The sequence below is a fragment of the Eleutherodactylus coqui genome, chromosome 1 (genome assembly GCF_035609145.1).
Source record: "Eleutherodactylus coqui strain aEleCoq1 chromosome 1, aEleCoq1.hap1, whole genome shotgun sequence".
Lineage (NCBI taxonomy): Eukaryota > Metazoa > Chordata > Amphibia > Anura > Eleutherodactylidae > Eleutherodactylus > Eleutherodactylus coqui.
In genome coordinates this window covers 70116194-70131036 of record NC_089837.1, presented here as the reverse complement: position 1 = coordinate 70131036, position 14843 = coordinate 70116194, and the positions used below count along the sequence as shown (strand labels likewise).

The 14843-nt window shown below is 44.7% G+C and overlaps 1 protein-coding gene across 1 annotated transcript in view; it reads right to left on the bottom strand.

The window, feature by feature from the left end:
• The window catches only part of NBAS (NBAS subunit of NRZ tethering complex), a 616392-nt gene that overhangs the window by 509858 nt on the left and 91691 nt on the right, over positions 1–14843 (bottom strand). Inside the window, exons 13-14 of the mRNA XM_066597064.1 lie at positions 12879–12942; positions 8680–8873 (exon numbers count right to left, since the gene is read on the bottom strand). Coding sequence (XP_066453161.1) covers positions 8680–8873; positions 12879–12942 — 258 coding nt within the window. The remainder of the gene's footprint in view (positions 1–8679; positions 8874–12878; positions 12943–14843) is intronic.

The window sequence follows — 14843 nt, the reverse complement described above, 5'->3', positions numbered from 1 at the left end:
AGAGCTGTGCGTGTGATGTCTGGGCATCCGGATGGATGTAGTAAAGCTGTGCGTGTGATGTCTGGGCATCCGGATGGATGTAGTAAAGCTACGCGTGTGATGTCTGGGCATCCGGATGGATCAAGTAAAGCTGTACGTGTGATGTGTGGGCATCAGGATAGATGTTGTAGAGCTGTGCGTGTGATGTGTGGGCATCAGGATAGATGTTGTAGAGCTGTGCGTGTGATGTGTGGGCATCAGGATAGATGTTGTAGAGCTGTGCGTGTGATGTGTGGGCATCAGGATAGATGTTGTAGAGCTGTGCGTGTGATGTGTGGGCATCAGGATAGATGTAGTAGAGCTGTGCGTGTGACGTGTGGGCATCAGGATGGATGTAGTAGAGCTGTGCGTGTGATGTGTGGGCATCAGGATGGATGTAGTAGAGCTGTGCGTGTGACGTGTGGGCATCCGGATGGATGTAGTAAAGCTGTGCGTGTGACGTCTGGGCATCAGGATGGATGTAGTAGAGCTGTGTGTGATGTGTGGGCATCAGGATGGATGTAGTAAAGCTGTGCGTGTGATGTCTGGGCATCAGGATGGATGTAGTAAAGCTGTGCGTGTGATGTCTGGGCATCAGGATGGATGTAGTAAAGCTGTGCGTGTGATGTCTGGGCATCAGGATGGATGTAGTAAAGCTGTGCGTGTGATGTCTGGGCATCAGGATGGATGTAGTAGAGCTGACAGTGTGATGTGTGGGCATCAGGATGGATGTAGCAGAGCTGTGTGTGTGATGTGTGGACATCAGGATGGATGTAGTAGAGCTGTGTGTGTGATGTGTGGGCAGCAGGATGGATGTAGTAGAGCTGTGTGTGTGATGTGTGGGCAGCAGGATGGATGTAGTAGAGCTCTGTGTGTGATGTCTGGGCATCAGGATAGATGTAGTAAAGCTGTGTGCGTGTGATGTCTGGGAATCAGGATAGATGTTCCATAGCTGTGTGGTCCATTGCTCCACCAGAAACAATGGTACTATAATTTCCTAATAATTACTAGTAACTATGTAATGACGAAATGCCTGATGGGTTATCTTTAGAACATAAGTGCTGGTGGTTTAATGGCAACAAAAGGTATTACACAGGTTTCCTTTACAGAGAAATTTAGAAATTTCCATTTCTAAAATTTTGCTACAAGTTAAGCAACATGTAATCAAATCAATACTTACTACTTTGGACAAAAGTAAGTTTTGTCTACATTTTTTGCCATACAATATAAAAGTATGACTTTTTTTTTCTATGTTTGCCCAGGCAGAGGGCCATGTCGTTGTCACAGCCAAGCAAGAGAGTGACAGCTTTCCCGCTGCTTCACAACAGATCATGCCTCTTAATTCCTCATTTCTGATTCAACAGAAAGGTCTACTGTGCACGCTACAATTATTCCTCTGTCACCAATATAGAAGACAAGTAACAAATGTACCATTTCAATAAATTCTACATTATAAACCAGGGGGAAAAGTCTTCAGCTGATCTAAAGCACCAAAACACAAAAAAAAGTATAAAAATGCAGCTTACACTTGGATGAAAGTGTTCATGGCAAACTCACTATTAGCGCACAGAGACCCCCTACTGATCCAATTACCGCTTATGCACCACTGCCCTTCTGCATCAGAGAAGCATCCTTCCTTCTACTGCACCCTAAACTGGCTATAGAAGTAATTATATTCGGAAATCTTCCGGGAAAAAAAACGATCATTAATGGTTATTAAGACCGCTTCCATGGTTCGCAATGGATGTGTCATATTTTAACATGTCAAACAGAAGTTGCCAAATTTATGTAGACTTCAGTGATGATGATGATTATTATCCGGTCAATCAAGGCCAACTTTCAGTCACTTTATGGATTAATGTTCTCCATGCTTTCCTATCCTTGACAGATTCTTTCAGTTCTTCCATGTGCATGTATCCACCTTGATTGCGTCCAGCCAGCGTGTTCTTTGACTTCAGTAGCCAAGTGCGTAAGCCGGTCAGCATGTTTTTGTAGCCACCTAATAAAAACGCTCAGAGGCCTGTAGCAGACATAATTTTTTAGATACTTCTCAGATTTAATTGCAAGTCGAGACAAAATGGGACCCAAGGAAAAGGAGGAGATTAATGGCTGAAGAGTTGGAATATTTTTTCTGTATTTCCTGTGCTTAGTGTTCTTTATCAACCATCTTCCCAGTAGTGTAAAATGCCGAAACAGTAGTGATTGAATTGAACGTAAGAAGTCTGGTCTATGGAAAAGTTTAGACTAGTGGTGGTCTACCAGACAGAGGACCTTTGATCCAATCGAGCGAAGCCTGGGTCAAGGAATCGACAAACACTGACACACAACTTGTGTTCTTTGCTTTCCATTTTGTTGGGTTCTTATGAAGGTTTTCTTTTTTTTGCACAGCTGTATTCATAACTGGCTTTTCTTCCATAGACTTGAACGTTAAAGACCGGTCTGGAAAAACAATCCAACTTGGATCTTCCGAGATCTGTTCTCGTTTTTTTTTTGTGTTAGCGAGGCAGTGCCGACATAACAGAGGAAAAGACGGAGAAGCCTTTCTAGTCTTTCCAGTTGGGCAGAGCACTCACATGAATGCTGCCTTACCGCAGCACCTCAGGCTCATAGACTGAACCAGACGGCTTTAAAAGAAACTGTAAAAACTTTTCAGGCATGATCGATAACCCCGCAAGTCACGCTACGGAAATGGCTGACCACATGCAACTGTAGGGTTGACCGATTCATACCACATTAATGCTATGAAACAATAGAAGAGGTTTAATAGGGAGAGAGAACGGACAACGCGAAATCTTTACTTAAATCGATGTATATTAAAATCAATGCTGTCTTGAAGACGAAGTGACAAGCACACAAGAAAAGGATGACACGGCTCACGCTGAGCGCCTAATTGCGGGCCAACCACTGTGGTTTATCGTAGGTCTATGATTAAGTGCGCGGTGTGCTACGTGTCAGCGTGACAGCTTTCGGTTTTGCTTTGTACAGCTTTTTTTTTTCTACCTCCTGGACTTTGAGAGATTTTAATTTGTCTACCCGTTCAGTTTTAGGCTTGCTGTCCAGGAAGGAGGCCAATTACATAGTTATCACTGAGTGCAGAAGGGATTTATGAAACACGATGCACGATAATGTAGCGCTAAATCTTCTGAGGTTCTCCAGTTGCAGAATCAAAAAGGCCATGCTAAGACTTAAAGAGGATTTAAAATTGGCCTCATACAACAGAATGCTATAAATTCAGCACCCAGAAATCCTGGTAATTGCCTGATAGATGAAGACATGTCCCCTGCAGCTTGCAGGGGGATGAGAAGTCAGCTGTATTCTGTACTGACCTTACAGGCCTCAGGGCGGATGTGCTCCAATTTCAACATAATTAAACGCTAATTAGGCTTACCCGAAATGTATATTATAAGTGCCAGCGGCAATGTACCAATGCCAACTTTGCTACACAGCAAAGGCGCGCATGGAAGTTTTGGTGTCATCATGTCATGGCCAGAGCTATGCAAATGGGAAAATGGAACAATATCTCTGCAGCGCCACCTGTTGGAAGGCAGCATTCCTGCAATTTGTTAGACTTTTTTAAACAAGCCTTATAACAATGACTGGGAATTGTAAGCCAAAGCCAGAATAACCATACACAGTCAGATGTTTCAGGGTGATTGACCCTCATCAGTGTGCAGTAGATTTCCCGACTTGGCTAGTGAGAGGTCTATAGACATACAGAAAGGGTATCATCTCTCCTTAAGGAGAGCACCTAGAATAGGAGACTTGTACCGCCATCCATGCTCCTCTGGGTAATATGCAAATGGACAGAAGGGATAATACCTCTGCAGCGCCACCTTCTAGGTGCTCTCCTTAAGGAGAATCGAAAAGGTTCCTGACTAGAGATGAGCGAACGTACTCGGTAAGGGCGATTTCGCAATCGAGCACCGCGATTTTCGAGTACTTCACTACTAGGGTGAAAAGTACTCGGGTGCGCTGTGGGTGAGCGGGGGTTGCAGCGGGGAGTGGGGGGGGGAGAGGGAGAGAGAGAGGGCTCCCCCCTGTTCCCCGCTGCTACCCCCCACTCCCCTCTGCAACCCCCCACCCCACAGCGCACCCGAGTACTTTTCACCCGAGTAGTGAAGTACTCGAAAATCGTGGTGCTCGATTGCGAAATCACTCTTACCGAGTACGTTCGCTCATCTCTATTCCTGACCCATGGCCAGAATTCTGATGGCACCAGCAGGAAGGGTTTGGGATTTTTCATTGTGTACCAGACATTCAACCATAGCTACGATTTGATCTGTAATTATTAAGGTGGCTTCACAGACAGTAATATCTGGAAAACGCACTTGCAGTTTTTGATGCACCTTTTTGAGCCAAAGCCAAAAGTAGATCAAAGAAGAATGAAAACTATAAAAAGTCAAGACTTCTACTTGTCCTTCCCGATGGATCTACTTCCGGCTATGGCTCAAAAAAAAAAAAAAAAAAAAAAAGATGCTCCTGACCAACTTTAGAACATTTTGTATTAATATTTTTTTGCAATTCGGTATTAACATGCTATGATTTTGGGCTCAGTGACATCACTGTCACGATTTCCGTTTTCTTGTTCCATCTTGGATCAGGGGAACGGGAAGCCCTATTTGTAACGAGACGGCAATGAACAGCACCAAATGTATCCCAGTGACTCAAATGGGTTCAATCCGGTTTACGGCACGCACGCCGGCATTTTCCAGCATGAAATACTGCAGCATGTTGCACTATTTAGTCCTGGATTTTAACGGAAAGCTGCAATGGAGGCTTTGAACAGAAGTTCGAAGTATGTAAGCTATGTAAATCTGACATGTCAATCCCTATCCAACACACCATCATTGGTTGTCAAGATCAATCAACAAGCGTAAATGTGAGTGGGCGCTCTTCGAGTGAACACTCGCTGCTGCGGCCTCTCGCTGGTTTGAGTAAACAGTCAAGTGTAGCAACGAGCATATCTGGAAGACCAAAACCAGCCAACGTCTGTAGCAGCGAGTGCTCTTGCCAAGAGCAGCAAGGACTGTTCAGCCAAGGATCACTCGCACATGTGTTTAGGTTTCGGGAACCAATGGTTTCCAATCCACTGTCTTCCTACATTCTGATTGAAGCTTATACAGCTCCAATATCAGAAGACGTCCGACAGGGTATTCTTACCATCCATTGCCTGCCACTCCGCTGTCGGAGCCTCTCTGGCACACACACACTGGCTTTAGCCAGCAGATGGCACTGTTGTATAGCAGCAAAAAGAGAAAGCCTTTTAGGAGGACTGAAACAAAGCGACTACTGATCAAACTTCAACCAGTTGGCGGTCGTGTTTACACGGAACAACTGTCGCTTGCATTCGCTCTATTGAGGGACTATTGGATGGTAGTTGGCACCATGTAAAGCCACCTTTAACCCTTTCCAATCCACTTTCTGACATCTAAAGACATTCCGATTGAAGGCTGTACAGCTCCGATGTCGGAATACGTTCAGCAGGGAATTCTTACTGTATATTACTGGCCGCTCTGTTGTCGGGGGCCTCTCCAGCATACCCCATACTGCAGTACTGGCTCTAGCCAGCAGATGGTGGCATTGTATAATGGCAGAAAAAGAAAACCCCCTAGGAAACCCTGAATTAAAAATTGGATTGCAAAGGGTTAAAATATGGGTGCAACAGGGAACATTTTAGCCTCCGTTCTAAACGGCACACATGGTGATGGTAAAAGTGTTATTAGAATAGGTGTGCTGAAAAGTTTTACAAGTCGGCAGATGCGGAAGGCTTCCCATTGTTCAGGAGTTTTCCCCAGGGTGCAATCAAGTATTCATAAAAAAAACCTAAATGAAAGATTCCTTCAAATAGCGGCACAATCATTCTAATATGTTTAAGCCTGGTAAAGCAACCGCGAGCGGCGTTATTAGGTTATTAAAATGACTGACTGCTAAAACAATTTACTTTCAATTTCCTCAAGCAGCGCTCTGGGGTTAGAGTGCAACGCATAGAGAAACGTACAGGTATTATTTGCAATTTCTCTGCAGGATTCGCTAAATAGTCTTGATTCCCCTCTCTTCTGTGTAATCCGCCTTCCCTGCTCATTACTACCTCCATGCATTCCTGATCTGCAATCACTTCAGCTGTACAGCCAAGAAAAGCCAATGTCTTAATGCGCTAGACATATGCAGTACCGACAGGCCTGCTGCAATATGGACAGCGCTTTCTGCCTCCAGGGCCGAGAGGTAGACCCCCGTCCATCAACTACTGATGACCTATCCTGATGATCGGTCATCCATAGTAAGGGCTCGTTCACATAGGCGCTCGCACTATGAGCATTACACGTTTTTGCTGCGCATGTGCAGTTTTTATTACGGCTGTGTTGCATCCATTTGTCATCAGCGCGCAAAAGAAAAAAACATGCCAACGAAGGCCAAAAGGCATGTCACTTTTGTCACAGCCCAGAGAAAACAGGAGGCGCAAAAAAGCTGTGAAAACACGAATGCTAATGTCACACATGTCTAACATAAGGCGGGCTGAGTTCGGCCCAATATCTCGTTATATATGGTCCGCCGCATGTAAAATCTGAACTTGCAGCACCAATGCAGCAAAAAAACCTAAGTTTGACAGGAGTCTCTGCGCCCCAGGCAGAGTTTCCCCCACCCACCCAATCACGTGTGCTCTTTGTGACGCAGCAGGCCCCAGCCTCATCTTCACAACACCGCATGCCGTGTGGAGCCTTGGCGACTCAAAATCAGTAACCCCTCACTATAGCGCACACAGCAGCCCTCACATGCATCACCCAGCAAAAGCTACAAAGCGCAGCGGATGCCAATCAAGTGATGCAGAAGAAGGTGCGTTATCTGACTGGCAGCCGCAGCACTTGTTAGCGGTTGCTGGGTGAGTGCTGCTCCCTGCGTTGCGGTGAGGAGGGGCTGCCGATTGTGAGGGGAGAGGAGCGTCAGGCCGAAATCAGCTTATTTTAAGTCAAAATTTGCACCAATGGTGCAGATTCGCCCTCGGATTTTTGATGCAGAAATGCTGCGGATGTTGCCTTATAAAATATGTAGTATTTCTGCTATGTGTGAACTTACGAGCGGGTTGGATATGGCATACGGATTTTGGCTGCGTACCTCCTTTAACTGTACTGTGGATGACCACGGAGTCTTGCAAGCAGTCATCTGCAGGACAGTTTTGCTTTTCTGTTTGTATTTCCCGTGTAATCGTTAATTTGCGGATGTACTGCGGGTCAGACAGCCTACATTGCAGGCCAACTGCGGCAAAAAGAGAGCATGCTGCAATTTTTATTCCGCTCGTGGAATACGCAATTCGTATTCCGAGAATGTAATCGAGAAAGCAGAAATGCATGCCTTCCAATGCCTGTGTTTTACCGCAGATCTCCCGTGCTACTGGCGATTGTGAAATCCGCAATACAAATCCGCCCGTTTGAGCCCGGCCTAAGGGCTAATGCAGACGGCCAAATTTCTGCCGCGTTATCCCGCAGCTATTAGATTCTACTGAACCTAATAGCTCAATGTTCTCCTTGCGGAATTCTACTGCGGAATTCTGCAGCGTGAAAGAAACCGCGGCATGTTCTAATTGCCGCAGACAAATGCGCGGCCGACTTCCATTGTAGTCAATGGAAGCCAGCCATCACGCGATATTTCCGCTGTGGGCTGACAGGAAGTATCGCGTGATTACGTGTCATCGCCCACTGCCTGCACGTCATGTGCTGTACTGCGCATGCGCGCCGGCTTACCGGGCAGGACTCGAGCCACAAATCCGGAGAGGTGAGTATGGGATCTTTGGGGGTTGCTGTGATGGACTCCACTGCAATATTCCGCTAGCAGTGTCCGACACAGCTGTGGGCAGGAGGCCTAAGGCTTTATACAACTTCTGTGGATCAGGACTTTTTGATGTTTTAATATTTTTGTTTTCTTCTGGATCAACAAAGTTGTGCAAACACCACAGGGCCTCACAAACAACTCGTTTGTGCCTGAATTCTGCTAGTGCCAAGTCAACTTTGACATTTATGCCATGCCCGACAGGTTGTCAAAGAGTGGGCACAGGCCATTACATTCATTATAATCCATGCCACAAACTGGCGCAGATTTAGACTGCCTGTTCACAACCAATATGTCACTGCATTATCCGCAATGACAATCCGACCACGGGTAATGCAGTGAACGCTTTTCAAAGGCTAACTATAGAAAGCGCAGCCCAATGTCCATTAATGGAGAATCGTAGCGATTCTCTGCTTGCGGGATTAAAACCGTGGCAAGCTGCGAGTTGCCGCAATTTTCCGTGGTGAGCTATCTATTGGATAGGCTCATCACGGAGACCGGTCAGTGCTCCTTTCCGCAGCCGTGGACAGAGGGCCTACAACAAATGAGTCACTACATCTATAAGGTACAATACGGCGTCAATCACATGACTTACACACGTGGCCATATAACCTATGAATGAAGAAACTATCAGTATAGTAGTCGTCATAGCATACACATGGGGCACTCAACTCCGGAGCGGGCATAAAAATATAAACAGACGTAGTTTTAAGTAACCCAATTAACAGCTTCCTTCCTATAAACTGGCCAACCTCTATAAAGCACTTAACCCAATTACTATATAATGTGCTAATAACAATATTAATAAAAGGTTAAAGAAAAAAAGCTTTAAAATGTTACCTCCAAGCTGAGAAAGCCTCCGTCGTGGGCGGCGGTAACCTGCGGAGAGGGTTCAAACCATTCGCAGGATTTCCCTAGCAAGTTCTTTAAAGTTTTCACAGAGGACACAGTCAAAGAACCAGAGCAGCGAGCCAAGATCACAGCGTTGTCCGCCCACCAATTTACATCAATCAGCGGATAATAGGATTCTTTATCTGGATGCGGACAGAGGACATCAATGCGTTAGAAGACACAGTAGCACTCCTACAAATCCATGGAAGAGATAGCAAATGTATGCTGCATCAAAAGAAAACAACGGGCGACCTGAAATTAGCTAATAGGGTGTGTGGTCTGGCATGTAAGCGGTCTGTCTGCGGCCAATTAATACCAGTCGTTAGCTCTCTGTATGGATTTAGCTTCAAGATATTTCATAATCTACAAATTCGAGATCTTATCTGAACAGAGGAATACAGCTAAGGAAAGACTGCACGCACGGAGCGTTGCCTTCTCAACTTTTACCCAAATGTCTCTTATTAGAGATTCCAAATTAGGAAAACTCAATATAAAAATAACGAGGAACCAAAGTATAAGAAAAGGGTAAGAGCTTGACTTGTAACTTCTTGGGACGACCTATTCTGCATACTCGTCAACACATTCTGTACCGCTAGTTAGAACTGGTTCCGGTGGAGTAACAAAACCAATATGGCTGCCTCTAGAGTTCCGCTATGGGCTGTCATGTAGAACTGATCCTAGTTCTGCTCTTAAGGAAACCACATAATGGTTAATGGGGGGTGGAATCACCAAAACGCCATTAGGAATAGGGCATACAATAATAAAAATGCAGCAGCCACTGGCTGGCTCATAACTGCATAGTATGATGGAATTTTCAAAAACTTGTTCAGTCCAGTCTAATAAGTTTAAAGGGAACCCATCATCAGGAATTAGACCTCCAAACTGCCACCAATCACTTGTCAGGAACAGTAACTGGTTCCAACTGATGTTATTTTAATTTTCTAGCAGGCGCGGCTTCATGAAGATACAGAATTCTGAAGGCTGTATTCCCGTCATGAGAGTAGTTTTGTTGGAGGTACCTTTGAAATTGGATATGCAGAGCCATTATGTTGGTTAGAAGAATAATTGTGGTGGTGTCTACAGAAGTGCACCATATTATAAAAGTGGGTGTGATTCGGTGAGTAGAGGATCCGCACTTCTCTATATGGGAAGACGGCCAAGCCATCCTCTCCTGGAAACAGAACGGTATCACCTTTCAGCACAACTGAGTAACAGGCTCTTTTGCCCCGAAATGCATCTTTATTGCCAAGTCAATAATTAATAAAAAGAAAGGTTGAATTTAGTATGCTTAACTTCGAATTTTGTTTTAACTGGAAAGTTGCGACCCTAACAGAATTTCTCATCTCTGCAAAAAGGTCACACTACTCGGTCCTCCTCTTGGGTTGATTGACATCCTGCTGGTTGGGAGCATTATCACAAGCCTTGAACAGAAGCAACCAGCATATGGGCATTCTGCAGATGAAGTGGAGACCATCACACCTTGTTTCCCTGTGCATATATTGGAGGTGGCTTGCTAACCTAAATGATCTGCAAGTCGCCAATTAACCTAGTTGGGTGACCGCCCAGCGCAACTTCTTTTCGGAAGGTGGCTCCTTCCTCTTGACACTATATAGGCATTGGAATAAAGCCTTCAAAGTTCTGTTTCTTCATGATGCCGCACCTCCTAGAAAATTAAAGTGCATCATTGAGAACCTGTTACCGTCCTAGTTGATAGGCCCCAAACTGCCTCCAACCTAATTCTTGATGACAGACGCCCTTTAAGTCGAAATAAGATCAAGATTCATGGATTACGTTGGAGGGCAAATAATATCTTCCTGCCCTCCTAGTTGTAGACAGCAAAATATGTTGGCTTCTGTGAATGGGACAGAAGTTAATCTGTAAAGGTCCACAAGGACTTCCAATAAATGCATTTATTGATCCTTTGTCTATGGAGCAATTCCTACCATATCAAGATCTTCTCACACCACTGTTGGAAAACCATAGACTATTTTGTGAGGGTCTAGTTGCGCACACACACAAGACAAACATCCAATCCCTCGACTGGTACGTTGCCTTCAATGGACAGAAGGAGACGAGCAACTACCAGACTCGCCTGACAGCAATTTATCTCCTGGATGTACAAATCAATCGATTCAATGGAGCCCACAGAAGATAATGGGTGCGGCCAAGCATAAGTAGTAAGTACATGGTGTATCAAATGAATTTTACTTCATATGCTCAGCCGCGTCCATTATCTTCTATGAGCTCCAATGAAATCAATAGAACACAAGTCGATAGACACAGGTGAGAATGCGCAGTAAGTGGACCCACTCTTCGCATTGGGAGTGCACATTTCACAGTAGAATATTACAAAATGGAGCAGCAAAAAATATTGCAGCACTCCAGATGTGACGGCCATGGTCATTGCTATAACAGCTTATTAGCTATTGACCTCAGTGGAGTCCAACGAATACAACAAGCCAAGCATGCCCAACACTTCAGCTAATCGCCGTCAGCTCATCTAGATATTTTGTATGACTGCATAAAAATAAATTTGATATCTTATATTCCCCCCGCACTGTTAATCTCATGTTATCTGGATTCAGCTCATCCATGGGGCTCTGAGTACCTGTTGGGGTACATTCACAGATAACAGAAATGGTGGGAAATTTTACGCAGCAGAAAATTTCCACATAGATTCCACCTTTATTCCACGGCTAAGCTGCACATTTAAGCCATGTGTTCTTTCACGGATCCACATGCAGGTCTAGCCCTGTCAATGGGCAAAATCTGCATGCATAATATCTGATCCGTTTCCAAGTGGATCCAAATGGTGCATATGCATCAAAATCCGGCACTTGTGAACGTACTGTTATAAATGGGCAAATTGTGTGTTCTTCTGTGGTAGGAACCATGGAGTGTACAGAGAAGTAGGGATGGACACGTAAAAGGATTGATGACCACAGTGTGAGGCTAGGGCGGTAGACTGTGAGACCTTCATGATGGCAGAGCAAACGCAAAACCTGACCCATTTTCCATAAAACAACCAGGAAGTAAAGAGAAGCCATGGGGATACAAAAAGACATTTGCAAGATTATGCAGCAATTAGTATTACTGTGCATGTGGGTCTAGTGCTAATGTAGTGTTAGATGATAAAAGTCTGATCAGTCTCACCTCTAAGACCGCCAATGATCTCAAGGACGGTAGTCCCGTGCCTTCCCCCACCCCCTCTTCCCTACAGCAGCATCACAGCACCCCCTGTGGGGAGGAGGAGATTGAATGGAACCAGTGGTTGTAAATTCGCTGCATCACTCCATTCATTTTCAATGGAGGTAATCAAGGGCTTGTACAGGGCCATTTCAATCAGCTCCATGAAAAATGAAAGGAACAGTGCTGTGCATGTGTGACCCCGCTGCGTTAAATCTAACAGTGTGGGTGGGTGAAACGAAGAGCGAGTCATAGTAGATTCATTCTAGGGTTTGTTTGGGGTCTTAGCGGTGAGAGCCTCATCATTTGGACTTTTACCACCTTTCCTATGAATAGGTGAAACACGTGAATTCTGGTCCAATACCCTTAACCCTCTCCAATCCACTGTCTGACGTCTAAAGACATTATGATTTAAGGCTGTACAGCTTCGATGTTGGAAGATGTCCGTCAGGGTTCTCTTACTGTACATTGCCAGCCTATCTGCTGTTGGAGCTTATCCAACGTGTCACCTCATGCAGTACTGGCTTTTGCCAGCACATAGCGCAGTTGTGTAAAGGCAGAAAAAGAGTAAGCCCCCTAGGAAAACCAGAATACAAATTGGATTGGAAAGGGTTAAAAAGTCATCGTATTTTTACAAGCAGATTCATTCCAGACATTTCTGAAATCCCAATCTTATATATCTATTTGTAGACCAGAGATTCAGCTGAAACATTAGCAAAAAAAATTTGCCGCGTATGACTTCACCCTAATGCAGATAATTAGTCTGAAAGGGGCTGCGAGGAAATAGCGTTGATCATAGTTAATAATCAGCTCATGCATGGCCTTTAGGCATGGGAAAGAGCCCATATAAAAACATCACAAAATGATCACATCCTTCAAAGAATCCAATTTCCTCTGGGGTCAATATACTACTTCGAGAACTCTATTCTAGAAGAAGCCAAAGTACTTTAATTTTAATTTACCTTTCATCTTTTTCCTTTTCTCCACTGAGCTTCTCCAGTCAGGATTGATCTCATCACACTCCGGCTAAGAGGGAAGAAGAGAAAAAAAATGAGAGAAGACAGACAATGATAAGTATAACATTGCTGGACATCCAGTAAAACCACAGTGTATCATCTCAGTGAAGAAGACTCAATCTGTAACAGATGTGATCAGGACGTCATGGAAGAGGATACGGAAGACCGTCGGCCCATTAACCAGCAGAGAACACGTGAAGTGTACATCGGGAAATTAGGTTTCTACTCTTCGACTACAGAACCGAATAATCACAATCCCATACTGCCAAGACTCGCACACTTGGGTGAGCAGACTCGTAAATGGAAATGTAATAGGGCTAGATGCATGACTATCCGCCTCGCCAGTGGGTTTATGCCAGAGTAAGACACAATCGATGACGTTTTTGAGCATTGGTTCAGTGTCCGTAGGCAAACAAAAATTTGGCATGCAACATTTCTCTGTTCAGCGTGGGGAGACATTCGGTGACACGGCCAACACGCCAGATGCCATGAACAACCCCACAGAGTAGACATGTAGATGGTAACAAAAACTGCACTGGTCTGAACTGGTGTTTTTCACTGCACAAGACCAGTAAAGATTATATAATGTCCAGTGCAAGAGGAAGGAACCCAAAACTGTCTGCATAGACACAAAATAAAACCACTATTTGGTAAGTATAGGGATCAAATAAGAGACGGTTACATGCACTAACCTACCAAAAGTAATTGGACACAGTAGCAAAAATCAAAAGTATTTATTTCCGTTGGCCCTAATGACATTGGATGCTCCCAGTGGCATACTTTCTACCAACGTCTGATACACTTCAGCTGGTATTTCTCTCCATTCATTCTACAAACATATGGAGAGTTCTCAAAGACAACGGACACTGTTGGTATTTCCTGACTTGACCTTCTAGTTCGACCCAAAGATATTCAGTAGATTTCAGGCTGGGACTCTGTGCAGCCAGTCCAATCGTGGAACATCCTTATCCTCAAACCAATGTAAAACAGTGTTGGATTTGTGACGAGGCATGTGGTCTTGTTGACGTATTGCTGACCATTCCCAGAGTATTGCCAGATTGTCATTAGCAGCACATTATTGTGTAGATTGAAAAGACACACCGTGCCAATGGTTATGGTCACTACAACCAAGAGACCATGCCATGTAAAACATCCCCAGATCATAACAGAACCTCTGCCGTACTTAAGTGTTGGACAAGAAACTCTGGCAAAAGATGCTCCACAGGCTCCTCCACTCCCAGGTACATCCATCTGATGTCAAGATGGAGTAATGTGATTCACGCAATAGAACCTTCTTACATTGCTCAACTGCCCAATAATTACGCTCCTTGCACCATTGTAGAAGGGCCGATACATCTTCTTGTACGAGGTCATGGAATGCGGGTGAGACTTCATCTTCCTTGGCTCAAAAATTGACCAGGCTGGAGAATCTATGCCAGAGATAAACTGTAGGATAGCATTGGGGCGAAGTGCGATAGTAAACATGGACAAAACCTGGAAAAGTAGGGATATCGGCATAGCAGCTAAACGCAGGATAGTGCAAACCATCATTTTCCCCATAGCCATGTATGGATATGAAAGACGGACTGCGAGGGAAGCTGATAGAAGGAGTATCGATGCATTTGAGCTGTGGTGCTGGCGAAAGCTGCTGCGTATTCCCTGGACAGCAAGACTACCAAACACAGAAGTCCTGAATTGTATAAGACCCGATATATCACTGGAGGGCAAGATGACCGGGCTCAGACTCACGGATTTTGGCCATGTAATGAGAGCAGAGTCACTAGAAAAATCTATAATGCTTGGACAGATCAAAGGCAAAAGACGACCCGGCCGCCAAAAGACACGATGGCCGATATGGTCAGAGCTGATACTGGCATGGCTATCGCAAAACCGAAAAACATGGAGGGAGCT